The sequence below is a fragment of the Alosa pseudoharengus genome, unplaced genomic scaffold (genome assembly GCF_046254945.1).
Source record: "Alosa pseudoharengus isolate Yale_2024_CS ecotype anadromous, Long Island Sound unplaced genomic scaffold, YU_APseudo_1.1 YU_APseudo_1.1_scf_2, whole genome shotgun sequence".
Classification (NCBI taxonomy): domain Eukaryota; kingdom Metazoa; phylum Chordata; class Actinopteri; order Clupeiformes; family Clupeidae; genus Alosa; species Alosa pseudoharengus.
Window position 1 is genome coordinate 28,398,811 of NW_027468663.1, and position 21,535 is coordinate 28,420,345.

General features: G+C 44.5%; 2 protein-coding genes and 1 long non-coding RNA gene across 6 annotated transcripts in view; 2 read left to right on the forward strand and 1 right to left on the reverse strand.

The window, feature by feature from the left end:
* The window catches only part of wdr33 (WD repeat domain 33), an 18,865-nt gene extending 8,183 nt beyond the window's left edge, over positions 1-10,682 (forward strand). The window contains exons 8-23 of one of the 4 annotated variants that reach the window (XM_076294401.1): positions 1,881-2,007; positions 2,208-2,362; positions 2,905-2,983; positions 3,164-3,274; positions 3,437-3,531; positions 3,616-3,702; positions 3,871-4,010; positions 4,138-4,290; positions 4,482-5,264; positions 5,398-5,458; positions 5,605-5,920; positions 6,109-6,171; positions 6,481-6,641; positions 7,422-7,520; positions 7,979-8,170; positions 9,548-10,682. In XM_076294401.1, coding sequence (XP_076150516.1) covers positions 1,881-2,007; positions 2,208-2,362; positions 2,905-2,983; positions 3,164-3,274; positions 3,437-3,531; positions 3,616-3,702; positions 3,871-4,010; positions 4,138-4,290; positions 4,482-5,264; positions 5,398-5,458; positions 5,605-5,920; positions 6,109-6,171; positions 6,481-6,641; positions 7,422-7,520; positions 7,979-8,170; positions 9,548-9,705 — 2,780 coding nt within the window. In that variant the 3' untranslated portion in view covers positions 9,706-10,682. The remainder of the gene's footprint in view (positions 1-1,880; positions 2,008-2,207; positions 2,363-2,904; positions 2,984-3,163; positions 3,275-3,436; positions 3,532-3,615; positions 3,703-3,870; positions 4,011-4,137; positions 4,291-4,481; positions 5,265-5,397; positions 5,459-5,604; positions 5,921-6,108; positions 6,172-6,480; positions 6,642-7,421; positions 7,521-7,978; positions 8,171-9,547) is intronic. The other 3 variants (XM_076294402.1, XM_076294404.1, XM_076294403.1) reach the window with 3 other exon arrangements.
* Positions 10,683-11,740: 1,058 nt separating this feature from the next.
* Positions 11,741-13,440, reverse strand: sft2d3 (SFT2 domain containing 3). Its single transcript, XM_076294416.1, has one exon. The coding sequence runs from the start codon at positions 13,288-13,290 to the stop codon at positions 12,622-12,624; it is 669 nt and encodes a 222-aa protein (XP_076150531.1). The 5' UTR covers positions 13,291-13,440; the 3' UTR covers positions 11,741-12,621.
* A 292-nt stretch (positions 13,441-13,732) lies between these two features.
* Positions 13,733-20,060, forward strand: LOC143134226 (uncharacterized). Its single transcript, XR_012988609.1, has 3 exons — positions 13,733-14,057; positions 16,800-16,936; positions 17,135-20,060. It is a non-coding gene; the product is annotated as an uncharacterized LOC143134226 (long non-coding RNA).
* Positions 20,061-21,535: the final 1,475 nt, after the last annotated feature.

A 21,535-nucleotide genomic window follows, 5' to 3' on the forward strand; every position in this document is an offset into this window, starting at 1 on the left:
CAAACCTGGAATGATGCGTAATCTTCCATTGTGGAACCTACTTGACTGTAGCCTTGAATATGGTGAAGTTGAAGTTCTTTTGCTTGTACAATTGTGAAATATTCCCTGTACAAGTTATTTTAGTTTATTTCCTTGTGCAACTGTGCCATGACTAATTAACTTCTTAAGAAGCAGTCAGTGTGTCTATAATGAACAGTCATCTGATCACTGAAAGATTGAAGGTGCCAGGCCTATCCTTTACCTCTCTCACAAGTGCTTTCAAATGTAAATGTGAATGAATTTTCAGAGACTTTGAGTAGGATAGGCTGTGCATTTTTTTTTAATCTGATTGAGGCTTTATGTAATTGACCAAAGTTTAATCCAACATGTCGGTGTGTACAGTTAGATGGTCTTTGGCGGTTGTCATACTGTTAAGGTGTTTTCCTGAGTACTGTGACATATAACCAATGATTTCAGGTAATTTTAGAGCTACTCTTTTCATAGTCATTAAGTATCACTTAATCAGGTAGTCGAGACATTGAGGAAATTGATTATTAAATTGAGCTGTATGTGATGAGAGTTGCAATAATCAGTGACTTATTTTTGAAATATGTTAACCACTTCTGATGGCAGATCTGTATTGATAGAGATGAGAAACAGGTGAAAAGTTTTTGGCATTTGGCACAAAATTAGATGCAAGTAGAAAACATATATTCTGGTTACCTGTTTAGTTTACAGCAAGGAACAGAAATTCATAAAATTGACTTTAAAGGACTTCTCTGTGGTTTTGAAGCAGGTGAATTAGGCCAGTGGGTCATAGGGGTCACAGCTGTGATATGCAGTTGGGCAGCATTTCATTTTGATTTTAGGTGGTGGTTTTGCTGCCTCTTGGAAATGTTTTAAGTGTTTTCTTCTGGGATTGGCCCACTCAAAAAGACGTTTTTTTATACACTTTGATCACCTCAGCAATGTTTCCTTGCCTCATATTCATTTTATGACCGGCATGTGAGTCCCTCACTAGCTTCGCCTAGAAGAAATATACCACGTTAAGCTACATCTAATTCCTACTCCAGGAGCCCACCGCAAATGTTGTGCCACAACTCAGCTGATCAACTGTTCCGTTGTTAGGGGATATGGAATGTGCTGTGGTCTATCATGTTGCCAAATGTTCGCAGCTATCTCAGACATAAAATAAGCAATTTTTGCATGACGGCTAGTATATTGTCCACTTGTTATAAATAAAAGCTGAACCACTGATGCGCTCTCCATTTATTCTTAAGTATGCGATGTTAAGCAAAAACAAACCAAAAAAAAATTGTTTTACTTGTTAGGATCTTACTACTTGATAGTCACACATCAGTTTTTTCCCAGTATGTCAGGGTTATTGTTATTTTTTGCCAGTCCCCATCACCCTCTGTCATGTATGCACACTCCCACACACAAACACACACACACACTTGTGATTGATGCTGTATTGATCCCAGGTGAAATTTAGGAGCAATATGCACAAATGTGTTCATATATTGACAAATACAGGGCTGTTCTGTCACAGCATACTATTGTACTGTATTGTACTACATCATACAGTATTGGCTTGGTATGTGGTCTGAGATGGCGGTGTATATTGAAATGATCCCTACCCTCATGAGTTGGATGCAATGTAGATATTACATGAAAAATGTGCATCAGTAATATATTGGAAATACATCTACGCATGCTAAAATGATCTACCAATAATACAAGCTCAGTAGTTAATTCTGTTTGCCAACAATGTGCACTGCTATTTGTGCTCTTCTCTTGTCAGTGGGTTTTCTGTAACACTGGGCAGTGTTTGGGCTGTACTGGGCCTCTTTCCAACGTAGACAGACAACTGCAGCATGTCTTCCTCTCTTGGTTCCCAGGTCACGGTGCAGATGTGAAGTGTGTGGACTGGCATCCCACCAAGGGGCTGGTGGTATCCGGAAGCAAAGACAGCCAACAGCCCATCAAATTTTGGGACCCAAAGACGGGGCAGAGTTTGGCCACGCTGTAAGTTTAGTCATGGTCTACTGCAATTCCTAAGCTTGTCACAGCATTTCAAGCATATGAGATGCCAGAGTAGAAGAAAGTAAAAACAAAGTCATTAAAACGAAAGAGAGGATTGAAAATGTCTTGAAGCATGAGGATTCAAAATGGAGTATGTAGGAGCCTCTGTTAAGCCGTTTGTTAATTTAGACGTGTTTTTCCAGTCACGCCCACAAGAACACCGTGATGGAGGTGAAGTGGAACCAAAACGGCAACTGGCTTTTGACGGCGTCGCGTGACCACCTGTGCAAGCTTTTCGACATTCGGAACCTGAAAGAGGAGCTGCAGGTCTTCAGAGGCCATAAAAAAGAGGCCACAGGTATGTCTGGGGCTAGTGTGTGTTTTTTTGCAGTGTGCGACTCAGTGTTTCCCACAGAATTGGATTCAATTTGTGGCGCTAGCTGACTTGGACAACGGGGGGGGGGGGGATTAAGATCGTCTTGGTAGTGTATAGGTCTAATTGAGTGCCTGTCACTTTAAGACGTTTGAGGGAACCCTTACAATTGTAACACAGTTGAAAGGCTGCTGATGTGTGGATGCAATTCATAACGTTTTCTACATAGTTAAAATAAAGGTTCGTACTTCTCCTTGGGACAAGCACTTTTGAATTTTGGAAAACACTTTTCCATTTACATCGGGATTTTGCAAACATTCAGTGTCAGTCAATAAAATGAGCCCTTCAACGAAATTGACAAGCAGCTGTAAGTAGGCTAAGCATGCTAAATTCGACATCCGGCGGATTTTTATTTCGTGGCGCCCCGCCACAGATTAGTCAATGTATGGGAAACACTGGACTCTGCTCATGAAAAGGTATCCCAATGCGCTGTATTCTGTTCTTGTAATGTGTTTTTCTTGCCGTAGCTGTGGCCTGGCACCCTGTTCATGAGGGAATGTTTGCTAGTGGGGGCTCAGATGGATCCCTGCTCTTCTGGAATGCAGGGTAAGAGTACTATAAACACGAGCCACACACAATTCACCTCATTATTCATCTTACTATTCATCAACATTTCTCAGTCCTTCTTGTGTTGTTTTTGAATAGCTTAAGGTGTTCTTTTTTATATTATTGTGTGTTGCCTTGAGATAGCTGTTGGAACTGAAACTTGTGTTTGTGTGTTGCCAGGGTTGAGAAGGAAGTTGGTGGCATGGAGATGGCACATGAAGGCATGATCTGGAGTCTCGCCTGGCACCCACTCGGTCACATCCTGTGCTCTGGTTCCAACGACCATACAAGGTTAGTCCCAGTAGGTCTGCATAAAGCACTCAGTCACTGAAGGCAGTGCAATTTACTGTACTGATAGGTAGTATGAGTATCTACTAGTAACTACTCTTGAGAAGTCTTGGTAAACCACCAAGTGATGTAAAATTGACCTAAAATTGTCTCTTTTGTCTTCAGCAAATTTTGGACCAGAAATCGCCCAGGAGACAAAATGCGCGACCGGTACAATCTGAACCTGTTACCAGGGATGTCAGAGGATGGCGTGGAGTACGGTGAGTGTGTTTGACAGAGGTATCGCTGAAGGTACATGGACTGTGGGTGTATGGTGCCTAACCTGGTTTTCATTGGGTTTGCAGATGACAATGAACCCAACAGCTTGGCTGCCATCCCTGGCATGGGAATCCCAGAGCAGCTGAAAGTGGCCATGGAACAGGAGCAGACTAGTAAGCACTAAAGCACATTGCCATTACTCTGTATCTGTTGGCTCACATCATTTCTTTAATCATTTAATCACCTCTGACTTTCATGGTGCTGCCAGTAGTCAGTCTAGAACTTGGACCATACCTAGACCAATCCAGAGAGGCTAACCTGCTGTTGTTTGCCATCTTCAGATAAAGAACCAGCGGCTGAGGCAGAGATGACAATCCCAGGGCTGGACTGGGGAATGGAGGACCTCATGCAGAAGGACCTGAAGAAAGTTCCACAGAAGAAAGTGCCCTACGCCAAACCTATCCCAGCCCAGTTTCAACAGGTAAGAGTGCCAGAACCCCAACCCTCCCCGGTGCCTGTTTCTGTTTGGTTCTTTGTGTCCGGCTGCACTTGCTGCCATTGCTCTGAGGTATTTCTCACACGCTCCCACACACTCTGCTCCCTGCCAGGCTTGGTCAGAGAACAAGGTGCCTGCCCTCCCCACTCCTGAGATGCCAAAAGAAAGGAAGGATGAGAAGAAGGTAGATGGAAAAAAGAAGACCCAGGCAGAAATAGAGCAGGAAATGGCTGCTCTACAGTACACTAACCCAATGCTGCTGGAGGTGAGTATTCCACAGACACGCACACACAGACACGCACACACAGACACAATATTTCAATATGCAATAAACATTAATTATATTTATTTTATGCTAAACATTGAATGCTTCACTGCCTGATTTATTTTATGTGTTTGTGATAATGATGGAAGCCCTTGGGTTCTAATGTGACTCCTCTTCCACCCTCTTCCCAGCAACTGAAGATTGAACGGATGTCTCAGCTACAGTCCGAGCAGGGCATGCCTCCCCCTGGTGGTCAACCTGGGGCAATGCCCCCTTTCCCCGGCCAGGGAGGACCGATGCCACCACCTCCCCAAGGCTTTCCCCAGAACATGCCCCCACAGCAGATGCCCCCACCCAACATGCCCCCCATGGGTCCAGGGGGAATGCAGGGTCCCTTCATGCCGCAGGGCCCCAACATGGGGCCTCCAGGGCCACAGGGCCCTCCGCAGGGCATGATGGGACCTCCAGACTTTCATGGCCCCCAGGGCATGCAGAGGCATCCGGGGCCCCCCAGGAACATGGGCCCTCAGGGGCCCCACGGCATGCCTCCCGGCCCGCGGGGGATGCAGGGGCCTCCCCCCGGTGGGATGCAGGGCCCGCCTGGTGGCATGATGCCTCCACGGGGCATGGGGCCCCGAGACAGTCAGGGGCCACCACAGGGAGGCATGATGCACCAGGACATGCGGGGCCCAGCGCCCCACGGTAACATGATGGGCGGCATGATGGGGCCTCCAATGGCCAGTCCACCCAGGACTCATGGCAACATGCCCGGCCCAGGAATGGGCAACATGCATGGCATGGGCAACATGCCAGGACCTCCCCCTGGGGGAATGCATGGACAGGGACCTCCAGGTCACATGCAGGGACCCCCTGGGAATATGCAGGGCCCTCCCGGGAACATGCAAGGACCTCCTGGAAACATGCAGGGCCCACCCCCATACATGCAGCAGGGTAAACCAGGACAGTTCAATCAGGTAATCAGTCATGGGAAAGTAAGCCAGAGCCTCAAAGTAATAGCCATGTGTATAAACGTCTTCTATAGCTATAGTAATTGCAGTCGTTGCTCATCTGTGTCTTGGTATCATATATGTAAATTGTGTTTTTCAGGGAGGACAGAATCCCGGTCCACAGTCAATGATGCATGGAATGGCACAGCAAGGACCCAATGGTAAAGACAATGAAGCTCCGTGGAACTCCTTCGTTTTTGTCCTGTGTTCCTTAGTCTGTCTAGACATGTGTACATGGTTGTAATGGACAAAAGTAACCAGTTTGTCACTTCTCCTATTTCCTATTGTTCGATCCCTTTCTCCCAAGGAGATGGTTCCCGGGGGCCTCCCAACCACCACTTGGGTCCGCCGCCTGATCGCCAGGGGCCCGGAGGCCCAGGGGGTCCTGGCCACGGCCCTGATGGAGGGGGCCCGTACTGGGGAGACTCCAGGGAGGGCCGGCGCGGCCCACCCGAGTTTGAGGGCTCCGACGGCGGCTTCCACGGGCGCGGTGCGGACGAGGGTTGGAGGAGAGGGGGCTCTGAGTACCAGGGCGACCCCAGGAGTCACCGCGGGGGAGCCTCGGGGAACTGGGAGGGCCAGGAGAGGTACCAGCGCGACGGCGAGTTCAGGGGTCACGACAGGTAGCTTGCATACTTCGCTCTCTTCTGTTTCCACTCGTAGGCCACGATGATTTGGAGTGTGTCACAGTCATGAGGGGGTCCTGTGATCCTGTTGTGCTACTCATCTGCTAATGTCACACAAGCACGCACATAGACACACGTAGGACGGCACATGTGCTGAATGTCACTGACCGCTTTGTGGTCTGCAGGTTTGATGTCTATGAGGGCCCTGGGGAAGAGTTTGAGCCGAGAAGGAGAGGCAGAGATGACGGGTCAGTTGTTTGAAAAAGACTGCTTTACCCCAGTCCTTCATTCACTGAACGCTAGCACTCCTCTTTTGAGACACACTAAACCACATCCTGCACTGCCCAGTCTTAATTTACACTCGTAGTTCTCCCAGTCCGCTGCACCACCCTGACATTTTGGGGAGGTGTGGAACAAGACCAGTCATCACTGATCATTTAAAACACCGAACAGCTTCCTAATTTCCAGTTCAAGGCACAATTAAATCCCCCTTCTTTCTTTTTGCTGTGTGAAGTTGTGAAGTTTTCTAAGCGGGGTGCGGCTGCTCTTGTGCACAGGTTCCGGCGGGGAGGACCAGGAGGCCCCCAGGGGCGCGGTGGCCGGGGCTTCCCTGAAGAGTACGGAGGCGAGGAGGGCTTCGAAGCCCAGGAGGACGTTGGCCAGGGCTGGGAGAGTCGAGGACGAGGTCGGCCACGCGGAGGAGGACCACCCCGCGGAGGTCAGTCCACAAACACCACAAACTGCACTCTAGATCCTCTGTGACCTCTCCTCCTCCTCCTCCTTCACCCCTTCACTAGGAAATCACGCAGGAAAGGGCTACCATTGGCCCTTTTCCACTATGGGGTAAAACCCCGGTGTCTGGGGTAAAGCCTCGGACTTCCTCTATTGAGGCCTCAGGTCGACCCTGGAGTAGGGCAGGGCCGAATTGGGGCTGAACCGAGGACTTTTGGAATTGAATACGATGCATCAATAAAATCGGAGACATTTTAACAGACCGCTAGCATTTGTTTAGGGTTGCCTAGCAATAGAAGTTTGCTTATTTGCTTATATTTGTGAAGAAAAACGATCTACAGATATATAAAAACTTTTTAAAAGAATGAAGGATACTGCTTCTTACCATTTCATGACTTGTTTAAATGTCCTTGTAATTCATTTTACGGATGCTCGTGGTGTAGTTGCAAAGCACTGTTTAGAAGTTTCTAGCATTATTAGCTAATGTCCCCGATGTTACAGCTCCGGAAACACAACACCAAGGCTACGCACCGGTGTTTAAGTCCGGGGATAAAGCCTTGGGCCACAGGTGTCCTTAACACCAGCACCTGTATCTAACTCGTGCCACAATAACTTTTTAACTCCACTCCGCGTTCTCTTTTTTTGTTTTTTGGTTCCCTTCTCCTCCCATCCCCTCATAGCTCCCTTCTGTACTTTTGCATGTTTGCTTGCCTTCAGTGGCCCGGAGTGTAGCGGCACATTCTTAACGGGTCATCTTTCTTCTCAGGAGGTGGAAGGAAGGGCTTGCTCCCCACCCCTGACGAGTATCCCCCTCACTATGAGGGAGGAAGAAACCAAGAGGGCTGGGAAGGGGGTAGAGACCCAGGTAAACCTAAATGCTAAGGGCTTTGTGCTGTGTGCCATAGTGTGAGTGCTAAAGACAGCTAACTTTTCCTTTTGGGGAGGGTGGGTAGTGTAGTAATGTAGGGGAGTGTTGATGCATAGATAAGGTAGTGTAGATAAGGCTAGATAAGAGAGGGTGTTGGTTAAGATAGGCCTGTATCATATAGTTTGTGCTTATGCTGGTGCTTTACTGAGACACAGGGTTCACCCTTGGAGTATGGAGTGCTCTGCTCTCTACCTGTGTATACTGATGTTGCTCCTTGTGTTGCATTGCTTTTTTGGCTACCAAGTCCTATGGAATTGAAAACCATCTTGTGTGTGTGTTCCGGCTGGATGTGTGTGCGTTTTTGTGTGGGCATGTTTGATTTGTGTGTGTATGTGCATTTGTGTGGTATGTATGTGTTTGGGTGTGCGTTTGTGTGCGTGTGGATGTTCATGTAGGTCATGAGGGCTACAGAGATGGGCCACGTCAGGATCACCACGACAGCCCATCGCCTGCTGGCCGAGAGCGCTCTGGCTCTCTGCAGGGCATGGATATGGCGTCCCTGCCACCACGAAAGCGTCCGTGGCATGACGGCCCGGGCTCCAACGAGCAGGACTCTCCCGGGGCCGGGCCAGAGGACCGAGGAGCAGGTGAGGGAGACGCGCCCCCACATAAATGTTCCTTTTCCTACTGGCTACCCCAAATGCAATTGCCACTTAGGTTTATCCTTAATATTGTCTTGCTCATATGTTTGGAGGTTTAAAATAATGGCAGGTTAATAAAGTATTGGCTTCCAAAATAAGGCATTTTTAAGAATGCAGGTGGGGAAAAAAACACAAAAATATTGTAATTGAACAAAAAAAAAAAACTGGAAAAAAAATTGGGTTCTGTCTGATTAGACATGGAATGACCCGGTAGTCTGTATTGGTGATAGGGATGTAACGGTTACCGGTGTAACGATAAACCATGATCAAGTTCTCGACGATAACAATTACCGTTTTGATTTTAATTATCTCAATTACCGGAAAACCTGTGTGGAATTCTTCCCAGCATCATCTGAGTCCCCCAAAGTAGGCGCACAGGCGCAGCATGCAACGTGGGCTTGTTATGTGTTTCAAATCATGTGCCACTGCTACGCATATCTCAGGATGACTGCAAACACAAATAAACCTAGCTATATGTGTGGATCTGTGGTGCATTTTCACAGGCCTACTCTCACAGAAATGGTTCTCTGTTGAATCTACCAAATGTATAGGACAAGTGGCATAACACTTTTGAACGTTTTAACTTTTTACCATTCGTCTATGAATGCACAGTTGCCTATTGCATCTTGAAAGTTTGTTGTGATAAACACTTGTGGCATCTACTAGGCCACTGCGACAACTTGTGACAGCCATTCATTCACGATATGTTGTAAAATATTGAAATTGTCGGAACTTTACATAGGCTAGTTTAAACTGTAGCCTAGGCTTTTCTTGTCACCCATGCCTGCTTCATTCATCCCAACCAGAAGGGACAAATGAAACATTACTCACATTACGCTTTTATTGAAATAATTCCTGAACGGTTTTGTTTAGAGCTGAAAATGCTGAATATATTTGACAGAGGACAGATGAAGGTCGCTAGTGACAAAATATTAACTTTCAGTGTGGCCCGATCTTTTTGTAAATTACGTTCAATTAAAAAGTGTTTAGATCATCCCGGCTCTCCCTTATGGTAGGCTAGTTGTGAGCAACAGGCATGCACAAGATATAGCTTCAGTCAAAGGAGTTGCAGCTTTATTTAGTTTCAACAATTCACTAACTTTACCTCAGTCGCCAGCCAATCTAACTTCCTATTAGTTTTGCATGCATGCGTTTTCTCACTCCCTCTGCACTAACACGCACCAAGTAAAAAAAAGGGAGCCTTTTTCTCTTAAAGGAGCCACACCACTTTTATGACAAGACACTATGCTATTCTGTTGACTAGTCATGTTAAATTTTCATACCGTTACATCTGTAATTGGTGACTAATTTGCTGATTCTCAGGTCGACCGCCCCCACGAGAAGAGGGTGGCTACGGGCCCCCGGGGCGAGGGGGCCGAGGAGGCTGGGGCCGGGGAGGCGGCTCAGACAGGGGCGGAGGCGGCCCCGGCTCGGGACCAACCACACGCCGCGGGTCCATGCGGGGCGGCCGCGGTCGATAGGACGGCGAGAGCCCGGGGCCCCTGAGGACGGAGGAGTGGACGGCGCTGAGAGGAGCCCGCAAGACTCCCGGACACCACAGACGCCCAGGGCTCTGACCACGGGTAGGAGAAAGGGTGTTTATTGGACATATGACGTTTCCCTTTCCCCGGCAACGTGATGGGCGTGGCCCTAACTTTTCACTCTGGCCGGTTCCTCACGTGAGGTGATGGGTGTGTCGGACTGCTGGGCTCCTTGGGCCTACTCGTGGTGACTGAATGAAGTGAAAAGCTGAAGTCCACTGCTCTCTCAGAGAGGAGTGGATGTCTGCCACAGACCTCTGGACAATGTGCACCCCTCACTCTAGCTGTTGGACTGATGGCTCCATGTCCTTTTGTTTGTCTTTCTTTCTTTTTTCTTTTCTGTGTGCGTGTATGGGTTTTTCAGCTGGTTGGTTATGGATGAGTGAGCCTAAATGGTGTGGTGCTCTGATGTCGGTCAGTCACACAATGGGTTCTTTCGTGTCAGAACTTTGTGTATGATGCAGAGCACGGCACAGCTCACGTGCCAGTCACTGTTCAGCGTGCCCCCACCAGCTGCCGGCTGCCTGGTGCTCTAATCCAGCCACCTTCTCCTTGGACTGATGTGGACCCTTCAGACCTCCATCTCTGGCCCGAGCCATGTCCATCCGGAGGAAAAATGACTTCCAGGCTGAACATGAAATGAAAATTCTGAAAACGGCCTCTAGCCACTCTGTCCCAGCTGGGGACTCTGTTCAAATTTTCCTTTTTGTGTAAAATAATGGAACAAAATTATTCTGTAACATTACCAGGCCACTCATGAGAATCGAGGCTGCTGGCTTTGTTTCTAAATGTACAGTTTGTCAAGAGATTGTCATCGTTTTTTTGTATGAGACAATAGAATTTGTGCAAAATTTGTATAAATTCATCAGTCTGGTTTTTTGTTGTGTGTATGTCACCAGATAAAAATGGTAATGTTTCATCATTGAAGACAATCCATCTGTTAGCTGCAAACACACATGGAATATACAAACATGTTCCTCTGAGATGGAGAAAGATGAGTTCACATTTTTGCACCCTTTTATGCATTGCATTCTTATGTTATAGTGGATGCTTAATTAAGATTTCACCAAGTTAAGTGAAGAAGAAAAGATTGAATGAGAACCGGTAGGCATTCTGCAAGCGCCTTACATAAAAGCAGTTCACTTCATCCTTGCAGGACATCACCTATTGTACGACTGCACATGTAGAAAATAGTCAACAATGTAATTGGATTGTCAGAGCAATATAACATTTTCAGTAGTGCTCAAGTCTTAACTCAATCTGTTAGGTTTTAAAATAATTTGCCGCAGATCAGATTGAGTCTTGTAGTACAAAAGTTGTGAAAAACATACTGAAGAATAATAAAACAAACTAAATATGTGTCTTTTGCAACAAAGTATGAACATAACTCCGATATAATATAGAGGGAATGCACAGCAGTCTGTAGAAAGAGACCTCCGAATTCCTGTAGCATAGCAGCTCTTTTCCATTTGATTCGGGGGGGCAGCAAACACAGAAAGTTGCTAGGTTGGTAATCTCCGCTCAGACAATGGCAGAAGTGTCGTTCCTCATGTTATGCGGTTATGTGCCATCAAAATGATTTTGGAAATGTTATGATAAGGTAAAAAAAAACTTAAGATTGTATTTAATGACTTCAACGACATTTCAAATTCCACTCAAAGACAAAAAAAAAGAGGACAAAGTCCAGCTCCAGCTGCCCTAATCAACAGAGTGTTGAGTACGTTTGTTGCAAGATAGCCCTTTTCTACATGTTCACAAAGAATGAGAACTTTGACCCAAAGATGAGGAGGTAAACAACAGTGGTGTATGATGAATTATAATCAAATGAACGCACATCATGAAAAGCATAGTTTAACAGTGAATAAGGTGCTTTCTACCCTCTGAGTGAAAATAGACTTGTCGATGTAGAGGAACACACCTCTGTTGATGTGTCACAGAGTTTGGTAAAGCAAACCAGAAATGCCATACAGGTCTGTTTGGGGAAGTCTTCATTTTTTACTGAAATGAGTCATGTCACTCAATTTTCTTTGGCTTCCTACTCCACCATGAAGTACAACATAATTATTTCAAGCATATATCTAGTGGTTTATTTTCCCCTTGAGTGGGCAACAGAATGTATGCACAAGTAAGACCAGCATTCTGAAACTAACTTTATTTTCTCACTCCAGTATTCAGCAACCCTAACTGCATATACTGAGATGGTGCTGAAAGATTATATTATTTAAACCAGGTCAGCTACAACAATTCAAAGAAAAACATCAGGAAGCTTAGGCACAGACAATTAAGTCTAATACAAACAGTAAATAACTCATGAATTTAGATTACAGCATTTCACTTCGAGTGATTGCGGAGGCATTTTTCAGAAACTGATCATTGCAGTCTTTATTATATCAACATGCTCTCAAAAGGTCACCACACTGAGATTCAACTCGTTTTCACATTGGCGGCCTTGTCAATGGTAAGGCTACATGTAGGTAGGCCTAATGGTTCAAACGAAAGTTCCCTTCCCTTCAGGAAATGCAGTTTTAATAGTTTATGGAATGTCACTTAAAAGGAGACATCACAGTTTCTACAGTTCTTGCACAGGATTCAAGTCCGTAGGTCTAACATGCTGGTCACACTTTTTTCAAAACATGGTCCCTTTAATAAGTGGAAATTGCCCCAGAGTCAGTACAGTAGCGCAAGGGTATTACAAGTTGCTATGAGAAAATAGGTTATTTAGGTCTAGACATCGGCGTTGTTTCCCTGCGATATAGGGCTTTGAAAAGAGTCCCAAAGTGCCATCCAAAATAGCTTAGATCAGAGCGCACGGTACGCATCCTCCAAATTAGTCCACAACCTCATATTAAAAATAGGTCAGATTGGCATGGTTTTGCCGGTTACAGTTCTTTTGATGGCTGACGCTGCCATTCCACCAACAAACCGCATGCCTGCAGTCCCACCAGGCAACAAGGCAACCACATAACCCACGATTGCGGCTATCTGAAAGGCTGCTCCCAGTGCTGTGAGTATTGTGCTATGGAGGCTGAGCGCCGCGTAGAGAGTACCTCCTAGAGAGCAGAGGTAAACAACTGCTCCTGGCGTCGGTGTTGCGATGAGCTTGCTTGGTCCTCGCAGTATTGCTGCTCCGAGGAGAGCAAAAAGGGAGCCCAGAGACCAAAGAAGCGCAAACTTCCGTGCTTTCAGCAAGAGTAAAGGCGCATACAAGGCTGAGAGTCCAAAGCACAAAGCCGAGAAGAAAATACAGGTCCCAAAAGCAATGAGCCTCTGCGAACGGCTCATACCCGGCAAACAAGGGTCTGGTTCGGAGGACCATGGCCAGGAAAATCCGCTGCTTGTCCCTTGGCCTGTAGATCCGCGGCTACTAGAATTGGAAAATGGACTTGACCACTTCCCAAACCAACTCCCGGGAACTGACGCCGATTCATCTATGTCTATTGTTGTGCTAGAACTGGACTGAGATATAGTTTTTGCACCTTTTGACTGCGCCAAGTACTCTTGTAGTTGTCGATTCAACTCTGCCATGTTTCCTCAAGTTGCTGTAGGAGGTGCATGGATGGAATGATAACAGGAAGTTGTCAGCTAATGCACAGTCAGAGCAGAGCCCGAATGTTCCTACTCTCTGGTCAGAGCGACCTCCAGTGGGGGTTAGATAGATCCTATGGATAGATCCGGTTAGATCTTTCAGCGCAGTTCCCCTAGCAAAATTAATTGTTAACCTAGCCAGAGAATGTCTAATAAGCGAAACCAGACAACCAGAATAGGACGGGCTCTGGCGAAACTAGAGAAGGGGTTAGTTAAGGGCGATACATGGCCTATTCCACACACAAAACAATAAAATAAAAAAGTAAAGGAGAGATTAGATTTCTCTACATCAGAAACATTTCAAAGATCTTGCACCTTTATTTTGACGACAACCTCAACTGCAGATTGCCCATTGACCGGAAGTAAGAGCCGGAAGTGGAGATCAACAACGAACGATAACGAATTCGAAATCGTGCGGTCTAAGCTCAGGAATGTGGTCACTGTAAACTTGCTAAACATAATAATGGGAAATTCTGAAGATTTTCAGCGTCAGTTTGCAGCTCTCATGAAGAATATTTTACATTCTGCGGTTACTGAAACGACAAAACTTTTCGAGAGCGCAATGCATGAAATGAAAACAGAGCTCACGTGGATAAGAAAACAGAACGATAAAGTTACAGATAATGCTACTATTTGCTCAAAACAGGGAGGATGCATACCAAACTGTCAAGGAAATCCATGCAAACGAGATATAGGCGTACAATGTGGTAAGTAAGCTTAGCTGATGAAAGTTAACTCCAGTTTCTGTAGCCACTTCTAGTTAAAAGGCTTTAGCTAGCCGCTCATTAGCTTATCATGTCACTAATGTAACATGGTTGGTTAGTTGTCACAGATTTTTAGTTAAACATTGTAACCACAATGGAGTCAGAAATGCATGATATTTAACATTGCGAAGGTCATATCCAGGGCCGTGGGAAGTGAGTTTTGGTTGGGGGTGCTGTAGTCCGGGGGGGGGGTGTTAAAAACAGTTATTGTATTTTATTTAAACGCCTTTCTCTGTTAATGGACAACAGCATACTGGCATTGCATGACACACAGCACAGGCATACATCACTGTCAAGAACATTATGGCTACACTACAGAAAAAATGCGACAAAATGTCGCAAACCACAGATTGATACTAACGCAAACAAAGTAACCGTCTGCTATCTGACGCTACACTAGTACGGTAACAAAGTTGCTGTAGCCTTGCACCGAAATCGACGGTAAACACGAGAAATATAAAACTGTTGAACACCAACATTAATAAAACGTAATAATTATTGACGCTTCTGACATGGGTGTCAAAACAGGCTAAAGACCCTATCGCACAGCATATTAGACAGAACACATTGACTCAAAACATATGCATAACATAGGCCTACACAACGCAATTTTCATAGGCTAGCCTACATTAAATTGATCCACATATCACAAATATAGCCTACAACAAATGCTGACATCATAAACGCACAGTGTAGCCTTTAACCTTTAACCTACACTTTCAAAAAGAAGAGAAAGAACGCTCTGATGAGGCCACTGAAACAGGCACGCAAAGACACAGATGAATAAGTTCATCTACCTCGCTGAAGAGAGCTCTTGTTTGTGGATGGAGCTTACTTAATATCCATGCATGCCACCTTTCACCGTGGTATACCGAGACTCCCCGATAACACTATGCATCATTTTAAGCTGAAGATTGAGGCGGCCCGTGTTCAGCTCCTTGGGAAACTCACGGTAATATTCAGCTAGCCTACTTAATATGGCATATTGTCGTACCATAAAGCTAGCGTCATAGGATATCTCCCTCAGATTTGTTTTGTTAATTTGTTTAGTTTTTGTTTAGATCTCCCAGGTCTAATGTAGGCCTAACATTTTTTAGTGCATAATAGAATAATAGACAGGGGGACGGAGAGCTTCTTTTTTTTCTGATCGTGAGTGGTATGACATATAAATACGCGTGCTTTCCTGCAGAGCACCCCTACTTCCCATGGCTATGGTCATATCCATGTCATGCTGGCCAACTTGCATACTGATAAATGCATCTCTTGATACTGGATTGATACTGGATTGCTAGTTGTGATGTGAAGACAGCACATGTTGGAGATTGTGGGGGTCTGTGGTTACAGTGTCAGGTCTCTGGCATGCCTAGCTAATATGTGACGGTTTGGATAAAAACTACTGCAAATATACCATGGACAAAAGTATTGACCTCGAGACACTTTATAATTTAATTCATTTGTTTCATTCAGACTTGCCACAGGCAAATAAATTAAAGTACCTCATGTCTGCATTCACAAACATGAGAAACAATGGGCCATTCTGAAGAGCTCAGTGAATTTCAAACATGGTAAACCATAAAGACACAGTTGGATGAGTTTGGTGTGGAAGACCTTGACTGGTCCGCACAGATCCCTGATCTCAACCTCATGAAACACCAAAATTGGGATGAGCTCATGGAGATTGTCAGGTCTTCTCATCTAAAATCAGTGCCTAACCTCACAAATGCTCTTATATCTCCCACAAACATTCTCTTAAATCTTGTGGAAAGCCTTCTGAGAAGAGTTGTTATAGCTTTCTATGCCTGCATTTACTATTCGTTGACACAAACATATGGGCATTTGTAGGCGTTATGCCATGCTGTTGGAGGTGCAAACAAAAGCTGAATCACCATTGATATCACATAGAAAGGGGTCAAGGGTATAAAGTATTTTGTTGTGTTTATTTGTATAATGAAAGCACAGTTTTATAGCCATCCATGTGTGTTCACGTCTGGCTCATTGGCTATCATTTTGGTAACTATAATGAGCTATTTGACTAAACATATCGTAAGGTGCCTAATGTTGAGTTACTCCAGGCTAGATTCAGATTTTAATCACTCCTATGAAATATTGATATTGTCTATCCAAAGTTAGGTGCCTGTTTCGAAGTTAAGTGATAGTCAAATTAATCAAAACTCTATTTTTTGCACCTCCAAAATTATAGTGTGTTTTTTTGAGTGGTCTGTGTCGTGAGCTTGTGTGAAAGAATAGGGTGTCATAAAAGTTCCTAAGTAAGTATTTAATTGTCTCTCTCACAAGAGAAGTTAGCTCTTGGTCACACAAGGAGCATCGGTGATACATACACAAAGATTTTTACATAGACATACATGAAACACATGGTACCCCCCGCCCCTTCCCTCCACAAAAACCCTATAGGTGTAAAGGACAGGTGTCCTAATGTTTTTGTAGTGTAGTAGTATAGTTTATAATAGACTTAGTACTGTACACTATACATTAAAGTATACATTATAGTATATACAGTAGTACACTTTACTTTAGCTGTGTTTGTAATGGTGGCCAGTTCTTAAGATAGCTGCACATTATGTGTTAAGCAAACCTCCCTCCCAACACCTCCAGTAAGGGATGCTGTTGTCCTCAGTGCGACTAAAATTAAGGCAGTTGTGTAATAGTTATTTTCTCCTTTGACAGCAACACCCACCCTGGTGGAGGAGTCCAACAGCTCTGCACAACATGAAGATATAGACAAAAACAGACTTTCAGATCTATTCCCAGGTTTCCTGCAGGATGAAAACCAACAATTTACATTGCTTTTTATTAAGCCAGAGGTTAGTTGTTCTGTTTAGTACACAACTTGTAAATACAGTGTATAAGACTTAATTTAATCTATATAACTTAATTTATAATTTATACAATGATATATTAGAATACTCAGCATAAAATGCATTTTACCCCATAGTAAAAGAACAATTATTCACTGTGTTGATCTCTGTGTGTCTGTCTGTCTTTTTCTGTGTATTTTGAAGGAGCCAGACATGTGTGATTACACCCCTGCGTGTCTCCTGCCGAAGCTTGCAGACAACCAGCCAAGGCCCATTCTGGTACAGCACATTGAGGCCCCAATTATGAATCAAGAAACTGGACTGTTTTTAGGCAGGCTGTCTCCATGCCAGGGCCTTACAGATAATCCCACAGCCACATCTACCCATAATCACACTGCGTCCCCACCTCAGTCTGTGCAAGAGCCATCTGCACCTGAAACTCTACAAAGCCAAAAATTAAATCCTTTACAGGATTTCCATGCCTCTGTAGACCCTTTGCCTGACAGAGTGGAGGAAAAGCCTGTCATGCTGCTGCAACCACCCACACCTACATCATACAGTTCCCAGAGAGATGCAACCGATGGAAGCATATCTGCTGCACCAAAGGATGTAGCTAAAGTGAGCTATGGAGATCAGCCCAGAAGGTTAAGTGCTAGGAAGTCAAAGTCAGTATACCGCCGTGCAGTGGATCTAGAAATCCCACAACCCAGTTCAGAAAATATCCCGCAAGCAAATGACGCCATTTCCCCCACACGCCTTGCTCCTGCTGAAGTTCACAAGGAAACGAGCAAGAAGAGTTCCAAGCAGCTTAACAGGAACCAGATTGATAAAAATCAAAATGACCAAGAACAACATCGCACAAACAAAAGACAAAAGAACCAGTGTGAAGTGTGTGATCTTGTTCTCAGCAGTTCCTCTGCTCTGAAGCATCACTGGAAAGTTCACGGAGCAGAGAGAGACAGTGTCTGTTACAGGTGTGGGAAGATTTTTCCCAATGATAGAAGCCTCAAATGTCATCTGCGTACTCACACATTGGGCAAGCCTCAGTCCTCGGAGGATGTTGCTACTCTAGAAATAGAGCCAGCTGATAGTGACATAGATCAGGAAAGCTTGGGATTACACCAAAATACACTTCAAGATCAGCCTAGACGGTTAAGTGCTAGGAAGTCAAAGTCAGTATACCGTCGGTTGGTGGATCAGGAGACGCCTCAACTTCGTGCAGAAAATACCCAGCAAAGGAATGACACCAGTGAACCCACATGTCATGTTCCCACAAAGATTCCCCAGAAAACAGAGAAGAATTCCGAGCAACCTAGCAGAAACCAGCTTGACAAACATGAAAATGACAGAGAACAACCTGACATGATCAAAAGACAAAAGAACCAGTGTGAAGTGTGTGAGCTTGTTCTTAGCAGTGCCTCTGCTCTGAAGCATCACTGGAAAGTTCACAGAGCGGAGAGAGACAGTGTCTGTTACAGGTGTGGGAAGATTTTTCCTGATGATAGAAGCCTCAGATGTCATCTACTTATTCACACATTGGGCAAGAGTAATCAGCAGCCAGAGGATGCAGCTACACCAAAAACAGAGCCAGCTGACTGTGAACTAGATCAGCAAAGCTTGATATCACTTCAGAGGGTCAATCAAGATCAGTCTAGAAAGTTGAATGCTAGGAAGTCAGTATATCGTCGGCTGGTGGATCTGGAAACTACTCGACCCAGTCCAGAGAATATCCCGCAATCAAATGAACCAAGTGCTTCCACTTGCTATGTTGCCACAAAGGTCTACAAGAAAACAGACAAGAGTTTCAGACAGCATAGCAGGAACAAATCTTACAAGAACCAACCTGGCAGGAACCACAGACACAAGAACCAGTGTAAGGTGTGCGGCCGAGTCCTCTGTAGTGCCTCTTCTCTGCTGCACCACCAAAGAGTCCACAAAGGGGAGAGACCCTTCGTCTGTGAAGAGTGTGGGAAGGCTTTTTTCGACAAGAAAGGCCTCAGACGTCACCTTCTTATCCACACATTGGACAAGCGTAATCGTTGCTCGGAGGATGTAGCTATAACAAAAACAGAGTATGTTGACTGTGAAATAGATCAGCAGAGCATGAGATCACTTCAAAAGACTAATCAAGATCAGCCTAGAAGGATAAGTGCTAGGAAGTCAAAATCAGTATACCGTCGCCAGGTGGATCTGGAAGCACCTCAACCCAGTTCAGAAAACATCCAGCAAAGCTCTGCTCTGCTGCACCACCAGAGAGTCCACATGGACAGACCTTTTGTCTGTGACAGGTGTGGGAAGACGTTTCCTGATGAGCAAGGCCTCAGACGTCACAGTGTTATTCACACAAAGAGGCGTCACCAGTGCTTACAGTGTGGTAGAACATTCCTCTATCGTTACCTACTCACCCATCATCACCAGATTAAACACACAGATGAAAAGCCGTCTCCCTGCAGAGTCTGTGGCAAACGCTTTGCGTCCAAAGCATCGGCGGCCGCTCACATACGCCTGCACTCAGGAGAAAGGCTTCACAGCTGCATTGTGTGCAGTAAAGAATTTGTAGAAGAGAAGTCGCTGAAGATTCACATGCTGAGACATGGAGAGAAGTCGTACAGTTGCCTGACTTGTGGCAAACGGTTTGTGAACCGCTCCGATCTGAAAACGCACGAGCGCATACACACTGGGGAGAAGCCTTATGAGTGCAAGATATGTGGCATGTCATTCAGACAATCATCGCACCTTCGCTCTCATGTCAGTAATCGACACAACCATTTATGACGAGTATCATAGCACAGAAAAATCATTAGAGCAAAAATGTGTAATTAAGACATTCCATGTAATAATATACACACAAACACAATGGTAAAAAATTGATACCCATTAGCTCATGCCCAACTTACTTTATATATATATATACAGCTAAAATGTATTTTATTTTTTATTAAACTCTAAATGAAATACACCCATTCTTGTTTTGTTCTTTGCATTTTTAACTTTTGTTTTATTAGTTGTTTTATTGTTGAAATGGACCACATGTGTCTGGATTAAATATGGTTTGATGATAAATATGTATCACTCCTTTCATTCTTTCACGTAGGACATGTGCATTGTAGTAACAGGCTAGCTATTCCTTCTAACAAACAGTCTACCTAACTATATTATGGATGTAGGAAGTTGGTTGTAAATTCATCATTGGTCAGTAATAGGACATATGCTGTAAGAGCACTAGTTTCCCTTGTAGCTGATTGGGGTTCTTGTCCCATTTTGTTGTTTGGGACATTTAAATTGGATTTGTCAATTAATTTAATATATATGCATGTTTATTTGTATTTCACATGACAACACATGATTGCAATTTATTGATGTTAAACAATCTAGCTATATAAATATATCTAACATTGCACTGTTACTTTAAACTTTAAAAGCCCCTGTAGACATAAAATATAGCATATTTCTGATTTGGTTTCTGTAGCTGTTCAACTAAGGTTAGGCCTATATTTTCAGGGAAATCGCTCTGGATACTTCTATGCTTAGTGTGTGTGTGCTTTAACCAAAATTACATTTTTTAAATTATATTTATAAACACGTAGGCCTAGTGGATATAACCAGCAAATTGTTGTTGCTGTGACAGTGCATAACACTTGCCTATAGCTTAAAAACAAGGTATTCTCTTTTAATATAGTTTTGTAGCACATTCTGATAATTTATCAGTTTCTCAAATATCACACACAAACACCTCTGCATGAGGTAAGCCTCACTGATTCCCGGGATGACTATTGAGAGACCTTCAAAGGTGCCATTCACAAAGGGACACAGCCTGAACGTCTGATCAAAACATATACAAATTTAGCTTATGCTCCTTGACAACATTTTTATTGAGACAGCTTGTCCACTTAGCCCGATTGATGTAGCCTTGCTAAAACCATTGTGCCAGCTGTATCTCTTCAGCTGTTAATGAAATTAAAGAGTAGGCTAGGCCCAGAGCCCTATAGTAGGCCTAGACTACTAAGGGTGCATTCAGAGCACCTCGGAATGACAAGGACCGCCCCCATGGCTACTTTGTTTTTCCGACAGCAAGAGACCTCTGAAGTTCGCCTACAAAAAAGCTGCCATCTTTGACATCCGGTATCTGGCGATTTTTCCTATGGGAAAATAACATGGGGATTTTGAATAATCGCACCTGTTAAAGTCTCGTGGGGATGAAAAAGTCTGAAATGCAGACGTTTTCCTGAACACGCTTTTGTCCTCTGCCTTGGAGTAGATACTGTGATCTCCGGTAAGTGAAGGCGGCACACTTAGATTTTTGCTACCCCAGAGCTAACTTGCAATGCAATTTGCCATAGGTAGTTAGCTTCAATTAACAACCGGATCTCCTTATATGGGCAAATATGGCCGTTTTGGATCTTTTTTGTAGGCGAACTTCAGAGGTCTAGTGTTCAAGTGCTTTGCCATCGAATGTGTGACAAACACGGATGCCACAACAAACACATACACTCACTAATCCTAAACAAACAACTGTATTTGCTTAAAATATAGTGTAAGATGCTCGTGAAAGAAAGATATGCAGCTTTTCAAGTGATAAAAAGGGCAAATTCCCAAGTTCACATT

Coding starts and splice junctions, on each gene's coding strand:
- sft2d3 (XM_076294416.1), bottom strand. CDS start 13,290: ATGGCAGAGTTGAATCGACAACTACAAGAGTACTTGGCGCAGTCAAAA.